Source organism: Sinocyclocheilus grahami, unplaced genomic scaffold (genome assembly GCF_001515645.1).
Source record: "Sinocyclocheilus grahami isolate Dianchi unplaced genomic scaffold, SAMN03320097.WGS_v1.1 scaffold25.1, whole genome shotgun sequence".
In the NCBI taxonomy this organism is placed as follows: domain Eukaryota; kingdom Metazoa; phylum Chordata; class Actinopteri; order Cypriniformes; family Cyprinidae; genus Sinocyclocheilus; species Sinocyclocheilus grahami.
In genome coordinates, this window is record NW_015505204.1 from 513,208 (window position 1) to 522,868 (window position 9,661).

General features: G+C 39.6%; 1 protein-coding gene across 1 annotated transcript in view; it reads left to right on the forward strand.

Moving 5' to 3' along the window:
• The first annotated feature begins 7,765 nt into the window (after positions 1-7,765).
• Positions 7,766-9,661, forward strand: part of psmd14 (proteasome 26S subunit, non-ATPase 14) — an 18,840-nt gene continuing 16,944 nt past the window's right edge. The window contains exons 1-2 of the mRNA XM_016248682.1: positions 7,766-7,871; positions 8,442-8,498. Of these exons, the coding sequence (XP_016104168.1) occupies positions 8,451-8,498 (48 nt within the window). The 5' untranslated portion in view covers positions 7,766-7,871; positions 8,442-8,450. The remainder of the gene's footprint in view (positions 7,872-8,441; positions 8,499-9,661) is intronic.

Consider the following 9,661-nt stretch of genomic DNA (forward strand, 5'->3'; position numbering starts at 1 on the left):
GAGGCTTTGCCTGGAAATGCTGGATCTACTTCTCTCTCTTTGTTTTGATTTCAAACCCTGCGGTTTGGATTTTCTCCGAAAGCAATTGATCTACAGCAATTCTGCTGCATTAAACATGCATGAATTTAATGACTGATCTGAGCCAGGCGAGCATGTAACAGTAAAGCCTGTTTAGGCATATTAAGCCAAGAGAACTGGATGCTTGTACAACCACCATGTTAAAGTCCTAAAAGAAATGGTTGTATTCAGCTGAAAGCAATTTAACATATGTTATAGCCCTGACTCATTCGCTTCTCATAAATGGGGAATGGGAACTTGAAATATGACTTGAAAATAAACCAATCATAGCAGAAATACTTTGTAGGCATGGTGCCATCAACATATGTTTTTGTTCAACATGGTATGAAGAAAATCATGCGAATAGCAACACAAGTTGTCTCCTGAAATGTATTTGTTTTTATTTGTATTCAGTTTCACATTACTTTTTTAGATTGTAGAGGTCAGCAAAACCTGAACTGCATCTATTTTAGGAGCAGAAGAACAGGGTATATTTCACAGTAAGCTCTGTGCCCGCGCCATCTCAAACCCCATTGCTGAATAATAGATGGGATGTGCTGTTCTCTTGTTCCCAGAGGAGCTTCCTCTTCCCTCAGGCACACTGCGATCCCCTACTGGGAGGTTCCTGAACACGGTTCACTTATTAGCCAAATAGATCCCAGTCACCGCTGATGTCCCTTTTTACTGCTCCAAAGACCCGGTCAAACCACACAAACTGTGCTGGGTTGGAAGCAAAAGAGCAATCTGGGGTTGTTTGCAGCTTGGGAAAGAGTATTATTAGTTGTAAAAAGAAAAAGATGTTCTGCAATCTGCCATTTCTTCAACTATGGGCACTTTTGACCTTGTGAAAAAACAAACTAGAGTTTATCTCTATAGTGTATTTAAATAGTCTGTATTAAATATGCATTGCATGTAATGATGTATTGTGTTTAAGAACATTCTGTGATGAATATGACAATGATAGAAATGACATCTTTAACTTTGTTGAACTAAAATTCTTTTTTGACTTCTTTGTCTTGTCAAATTTCATATCAAGCATTTTAAATATACTAAATGCACACAGTTAATTCATATTTTCCTTTTTTTTTAATTTGACAAAATTATGACTTGATTGGAAATGAAGAGCAAAAATAATTTGTTCACAAGTTCCATTTTATATATTTTATTCACATCTCATAGTTCATCTCAAGTTCTTTAATGACATACGTTTGTTTGGTTGTAATGGAAAATTTAAAAAGTAGCAAAAATAAGAACTACAATAATACAACCTTCATATAACAAAAAAAGAAAAGAAATTGAACTGAAGCATTTTACACAATTTCCACTGGCTAAAAAGCAGACGGCAGTTTGATGCCTGTTTCCTCTCAATGTTTTTTTCCCTGTGGTTTCCTTCCTGTAATCTGATCTATGAACTTTTACTCTTAGCATTCCAGGAATGACTCCCCCACCCCAACCACCACCACCAAAACACACATCCTCCACCGCAGGCCGTGACGAAATTCTTCACATATGATTCGCCAAATGACTCACATTTCAATCACTTCCACATTTGTGAACTATATGCTGTTCTGATTCCAAGTAGCTCCATTAGTCGAGTGCACAGAGCTGAGCTGCATAATACGCCGTCGCCGCTGCATTTTATCCACTCGAGAGGCTCAGACTCTAATGCAGCAGTAACATGATCGCAGAAAGCAAGCTCGCTCGCATATTGAGCCAGTTTAGGGGTGATCTGCAATCTTTAGTTGTAGTCGTAAGTCTTATCTCCAGCTGTAACGGGATCCTGTCCTGCAGGAGAAGGGTGGGTAAGTGGGTGGTCGGAGAAGCTGGAGGCATTTATGGCAGAGGGGGCTGAGGGGTCTGAGATTCCACCAAATGAACCCCCTTCGCTGGATTGGGAATGGGAGTGTGTGTTTGGAATGGGGGGGGGAGGGTGCATAGCGCATTACTGACATACCAGTGAAGAGGTCTGGTTTTCACAACCATTCCCATCTTCACTCGTTCACACACACCCTCCCCCTTTTTTCTCATGTTGTATGATATCTACCACTTACTCTCCACCCACCAGGGGTTTATGATTGCTTTTAACACATTCCTTGCATGTGCTAATGTAAGATCGCTTTCACATGCTTACACTCGTAATCTCCATTGGTAACAGAGATGAACCCGTTGGGTGAATGACTAAAACGCATGTTGGAGTCTGTGGTTATGAAAGCGCTGCGGGTCTCACAGCTGTATCGTACCACTTCTTGAGTGTCGAGAGACATGGAGAGAGAAGAAGTTGGAAGAGGAAGAGTGCTGTTCTAGGTGAAGGGTCGGTTTTGGTGTTTTCACATGAGATGTAGGCCTATCCCATGTTTCTCTCTGTTCCCTCTCCCTGTTGTGCTGTTTGAGTACCTTGAGATAGATCTCCTCATTCGCCATGCATGTATATTTGTGAGCAGTCGTGAGCTCAAAATGGGTAGCATGACTGTTCTGGTCACAGGTAGTATAGGGGAAAACTATAATAATTAGCTCAATGCTAACTGACCATTTAATTATGCATATATGTAAGGATGTATGGTTTTCAACTTTAAAAGAAAGAGGAAATGCTTCACATTTTTTTCAAAGTTTAAACAAAGTTTGTGTGTTCATTCAAACTCTAATTGATCTGCTGCTTGATCCTTAATTAGCATTATAGAACTCATGGGTTTGCATGAACATACTTGAAGTTGCACTGGATAAATATATAAAAATGTATAAATGTTTGCAAAACAAAACAAAAATACAACACAGACATTAAATGCAATAAGGAAATGCATTGCTTCATGAAGTGAATTATTGACTGTTAAGAACCATCAAAATGATGATGATGATTATTATTATTATTAGTTTCTCTCTTTTTTGAAGTTTTTATGCTCTCAGCAGTAAAAATGTGATTGTATTTAGTCAATTGTATTCATTGTATTTAACGTAGTAAATTGTGTTATTTTATAAATATAATAATAATAATATTTATAAAATAATATAATTTATTTACTACATTAATTAGGAAAAGCATGAATGCACAGAAAGTTGCATTAGATATTGATAAAATATTAATACATTTATAAATATTTGTAAAAAAAAAAAAAAAGTCAAAATACAACCCAGACTAAATTAAATACAACAAGAAAAAGCATGGTTTCATTCAGTGAATTTTTGGCTGTTGAGAGGATGAAACTGTCAAAAGAGTAATTTATATATAAGAGTGACATTTGAAAATCAATAACAATAATAATATAATTTATTTTGCTACATTATACAAAATCAGGAAAAGCATGCAGTGAATTATTGACCGTTGAGAGCATGAAACCATCAAGGAGAAACAGTTAGAAACCAACAACAATAATAATAATAAGAACTATGTATTATTATTATTATTTATTATGAATAAAAAAGCATTTTAATACCGTGCTGATTTGTCAGTTTCCTGCAGAACTAAATCTTATTCCTGAAGCAAAAGCGGTTGAGAACCACTGCATACTTTCTCTGACGACTATTTTTGAATGATAAACAGGAAGAGAGGCTGCCTAGCTTTATTGACAGATAGTTCTGATAGAGGCCGAGGCTCTGCATATCTGATTCGATTAGCAGAGAGATCCATTTCCACAGGAAGTCATCCTACTCCTCTCACTGTACCACTTCCTGTTGGGGGCTGTAGCAGAGGAAGCTGCTCAAGTTTAACATCAGAAAGAGTTTCACGCTAGAAGATATTAATCTAATCTAAAGAAGATTTAAAGGCTACAAGGCACCAAAACTGCATGCTCTGCCCTGAATTGGGTATTGTATCTGTGTCACGCCCCATTTCTCTCCACAGGAGGTTTCAGCGGGTGCTGCCACCCTCTGGAGAACATTTAATTTTTGCCAGGACAAGAGGTCTCCTTTAAACTTTGCCCTGGGGTCATGCCTGACTCTCATGACGCTGAAGTCCTGTGGGGGTAATTACTAGAACAGATGCCTCAGCAGCCATGGAAACACTCAGGAGCTGTGATTGGTAGACGGGCTCCTTTATAACGCTAATATTCTGAACTCTGACCTGTAGAGAATTTATTGTGAAGCAATTAGCAATGTAATTCTAAAGATGTTGTAAAGGGTATTTTTCAATTAATTCTGAAACATTTGAAGAATTGTTATTGTAATGCACCAAATAATACACTCATTGTAGGGTTTTAATTGAAAGTGTAAACACGTTTAATTACATTTACAAACTAAGAATTATTGTGAAGCACTTCATGAATATTAATTAATGCCACTTCACAGCCAAGAAGTAGTTGCACTGTTATCATAACAGCGTCGTAACAGCGTTGAAGAAGATGTGCTGTCCCGATCTAGAAGTGCTCTTCATCAACTGTAAGCCGTTCTACTCACCGCGGGAGTTTTCCTTGTTCATTCTCGTAATTTACATTCCTCCGCAAGCATGTGTGAACACAGCGTTACAACAGCTGGCTGATTAGACACAGAACAACACCCGGACTCTGTTATAATCATTCTTGGTGACTTTAATAAAGCAAATCTCTCCCGTGAACTTCCAAAATTCAAACCGCACGTTACATTGCCTACCAAAGACAGTATACTGAACCACACCACAATAAAGGATGCATTGCACTCTCTGTCCCACGGGTAGCTTTGCGGCTCTCTGATCACTGTTTGGTTCATTTTACTGACCAACAGGCAGAAACTGAAATCAGCTAAACCTGTAATAAGGACTGTAAAAAGATGGACTAATTAAGCAGAGCAGGATTTACAAGCCCATTTCGACTGCACTGACTGGAGTGTTTTTGAGGCTGCAGCCACCACTCTGGACGAGTTCACAGATACTGTAATTTCATACATCAGTTTCTGTGAGGATTTGGTATCCCTACCAGGACTTATTTAACTTTCAACAACAACAAACCATGGTTCACAGTAAAACTCAGACAGCTCCGTTAGGCTAAAGAAGATGCTTACAGGAATGGGGACAAAGTCTTGTATAAACATGCGAAAAACACACTGGCAAAGGAGATCAGATTGGCTAAGAGGAACTACTCCAAAAACCTGAGAAACCAGTTTCTGCCAATGACCCTGCATCAGTGTGGAAAGGACTGTAAGACATCTCAAGCTACAACATACACAAACTACAATATACACACACTTCACTTTGTTGAATCAACAACTAGCCAACGATTTGAATGAGTTCTATTGCAGGTTTGAAAAACCCGGTCTCACACCACACACCCATTCTGACCATCTCTCTCCATGGATCCATCAACACCTCCAGCAACCTCCCTCTCCCCCCTCCTGCACTTCAGATCAGTGAATATGGTGTGTCAGGTCTTAACAAGACAAGAAAAGCACCAGGCCCAGACGGTGTTACACCAGTCTGTTTAAAAGCCTAACGTCAAGGACCACTAGGGGTCCACGGACCCCTGGTTGAGAAACACTGATCTAACACACGAAATCTCACTTGAGCTGAATGGCGCTGTTGTGCCTCTTGAGTGAGACTCCAGAGAAAAAAATGTGTTAAGAACTTCAGCGTCATAAATCTATCTGCTCAAGGAGCAGCTACTGTAATAGACACATGCAGCAAAAGCAGGAGAGGATTTTGTATATTTCTAATTTAAATGATGTTGCAATGAATTTCTTTTCATGTCATGAATTTTATTATTTAAATGTTATTAAAAAAATACTAAAATGTTTTGTATATTTCTAGTTTCAAAATAAATAAATAATTTCCCAGATTTCTAATATGGTCTTAGACTTTATAACATCCAAGTAATTGATCTAACATAAAGATGTAAATTAGAGGGAGGTCCATCATGAGCAGATGCTTCCCTGTTGTCACACAATTATCAGATGTTCTCTGCACTGATCATCTGAGACCATGTGAAACTCACACTGGGGGGATGAGGGAGCCTGGGTTGTGAGTGTAGGACAGCAGGAGGGAGAAGAGGAAATGAAAGTGAAAATTACGTCTGTGTAAAAACCAGTGAAAGAGAGTAAACAATTAGAATAGAATAGAAGGGAATAAAAAGAAAACAATATATAGAAAAGTCCACTGGGAGCTGTTAAATGCGGATAAATCATAAAGGTCTCACACCACACACCCATTCTGACCATCTCTCTCCATGGATCCATCAACACCTCCAGCAACCTCCCTCTCCCCCCTCCTGCACTTCAGATCAGTGAATATGGTGTGTCAGGTCTTAACAAGACAAGAAAAGCACCAGGCCCAGACGGTGTTACACCAGTCTGTTTAAAAGCCTATGCTGACCAGCTGGCCCACATCTTTTCACAGATCTTCAACAGATCACTGGAGCTGTGCAAAGTCTCTTCCTGCTTCAAATGCTCCACCATCATCCCCATTCCAAAGAAACCCAAAATCGCAGGACTAAATGACTACAGACCTGTTGCTTTAACGTCTGTGGTCTTGAAGTCATTTGAAAGTCTGGTACTGGCCCACCTGAAGGAAATCACAGGACCCTTGTTGGACCCCCTGCAGTTTACTTACCGTGCAAACAGGTCTGTGGATGTTGTAGTCAACATGAGACTGCATTATATACTACAACATTTGGACAAATCAGGGACTTCTGTGAGGATCCTGTTTGTGGACTTCAGCTCGGCTTTCAACGCCATCAACCCAGCACTCCTCCTGTCCAAACTAACCCAGCTCTCTGTGCCCACCTCCATCTGTCAGTGGATCACCAGCTTCCTGACAGATAGGCAGCAGCTAGTGAGGCTGAAAAAATTCTGATCTAGCACCCGCACCATCAACACTGGTGCCCCTCAGGGATGTGTGCTCTCCCCACTGCTCTTTTCCCTGTACACCAACGACTGTACCTACTGACCCCTCTGTCAAGTTCCTGAAGCTTGCAGATGACACTACAGTCATCGGCCTCATCCAGAACGGTGATGAGTCTGCATATAAGCCAGGTTGAGCAGCTGGCTGTCTGGTGCAGTCTGAACAACCTTGAGCTGAACACACTCAAAACAGTGGAGATGATAGTCGACTTCAGGAGAAACCCTCCTGCACTCCCCCCACTCACCATCATGGACAGCACTGTAACAACACCACCATCACCACCATCACCACCAACAGTTCCTGGGCTCAACCAAATATAACCAGTTCCTGGGCTCAACTCAGGACCTGAAGTGGGAGTTTGACATAGACTCTATAGTCAAGAAGGCCCAACATTGATTGTACTTCCTTTTCCAGCTGAGGAAGTTCAACCTGCCACAGGAGCTGCTGATACAGCTCTACTCTGCAGTCATTGAATCTGTCCTCTGCACCTCTGTAACTGTCTGGTTAAACTCAGCTCAGCTACTAAAACTGACCTCAGAAGACTACGGTGGATAGTACGAACAGCTGAAGGTAAGAAAGAGATGGTTCTTTAAAGAACCTTTGACTGAATGGTTCTTTGTGGAACAAAAAATGGTTCTTCTATGGCATCGCTTGAAGAACCTTTTGAAGCACCTTTATTTTTAAGAGTGTAAGCTAAAGCGCTATATGTGTGTGTGTGTGTGTGTGTGTGTGTATATATATATATATATACATATGAAAATATGACGAATTAATATAACATACAATGAAATTCGTCATATTTTAATTTGTATTATTAAATATATTGAAATATAGACTATCTAGCTCTAAATTCTCATTATCATTTAAGCGTTTAAGAAACTTTTATTTTGAAAATCCAGTCTCCGTCTTGTATAACCATGTAGTGGTGAGATTCACGGTGTGGTAATTCTGGCTGATTCATTGTAGTCGGGCTGAAACTGAGCAGTCACTCTGACATCGTCTCTCTCTCGTTGCACAGGTAAAGAAATAATACAGGTTTAAGATCATCAAAGAGTTGTTTATGGCGTGTTGTTCTGTGCGAGAGGATGTTTCTGGGATTAAACACTCTTAGTTGTTGTTGAGTGATGTATTTAACCGCTGTAGCATTATTAGCCTTTCTTACAGGTGTTTAGAGATTAACTGGAGTTATGAATGAGTAACATCAAGTGATGTTGTCCTATTTTATAGTCTGTTTTGAGTTTACAAATGTTCGTTTTCCCGTTGTTTGTGCTCACAAGCTACATATGAGTGTTTGTGTAAATAGCACTATGCTAAATAGCTTAGCATGTTAGCATTCTGATGTTTGACAGTGAATTAAAATCTTCTGCGACTGATTTTTGTGCATCACAAAAAAGCTCTTATTATGGTAATTTTGGGGTGGACAACTTGGAATATTTTTATTAGTTACAGTTGGAAATGTAGGGGTTTTTGAATGCATGGATACAATATTAATGAATCCGCAGCGTTCAGAAACGTGCCCAGGTCTTTTAATATGAAAGGACTGACAAGTTTGTAAACTAAAGCTCACTGCTTATTCATATGTGTCTAGATCTAAGGAATGGACCGACTTTTGAGGCTTGGAGGGGGAATGCCCGGACTCAGCCAGGTAATATTATAGGTAGTATTGAGATTTTGAAATATATAATAAACAAAATGTTTTGTATAGCATTTACTGTGAGTGACAGCAGCCTGCAGTTATTAGACAGCTGAATGCTGAAGATTGCATCACACAGCATATCTACACTGATGTTTACTACACCTGCTGTCACACACAGTGAGAGACTGGGAAATATTCATAGATGATCTCTGCATAATGCAGATCCTATGACTGTCATGATATTTGTGTATTTTTAAAAATTACAAATAAAAATTAGTATTATAAATGCCCATTTAAAGGTGAGTGAGTGGTTTTACAAAAAGAGAAAGGTTTAATTCTAAATGTAAGAATACATCTGGTAAATCAATATGTCCTGCCCAACTCACTATCAATAGAAAATACTCCGCTATACTAACGCTTAGTGCTGGGCGGTATGACCAAAAATTGATATCATGGTATTTTTCAAAATTATACAGAAAGACCAAACAAAGTAGTTTTGCTTTCACAACGAATCACACAGCGTCTTCAGGACATGGCGGCAGCGGCAACAATACTACAGCAAGAATAAAAGTTACACCTTCTTTCTTTGCGTGAACATTTGGGCAGCATTATGCAAATCTTTCCACATAGTGAGGTAGATATGTGGGGGCGTGTTAGAACGAGCCATTTTAGGTAGGTGTGGCTGACTCTTAACTTTTATAAAGAATATCTCTTTGGATTTGAGACTTTAGTCGTTTGCAAATTTACAGATCTTCTTTATGCACCCAGAGCTTGTAACACTCCAAAGAGAAAGAAAAAATGAAATCGCATCATATGACCCCTTTAACAGACGAACTACGCTCATATTTATAATTGCAAACAATCAGAAAGCGACAGGTGCTAGGAAACACTGTTTTGTACTCATTTATTGACGAGTCGGCTGCGGTGCGGTCAACTGAATGCGCTACTTCTCTGCCGCTCACTGCACAGAACAGACGCCTAGAGAGGTGACACTTCTCCGGGAAAGTCAGACCTTGCGTTCGCGGGACAGCACTGGTGAAATCTTCCAGCTGAACCATAGCTAAGGTTTATCCAAAAAAGTCGCTAGGTTTGTCAGTATGAATATTCTATGGAAAAAAGCCGCTAAAAGGGTCTGAAAGTTGCTCAATCTAGTGCTAAAGTCGCGCTCGTGT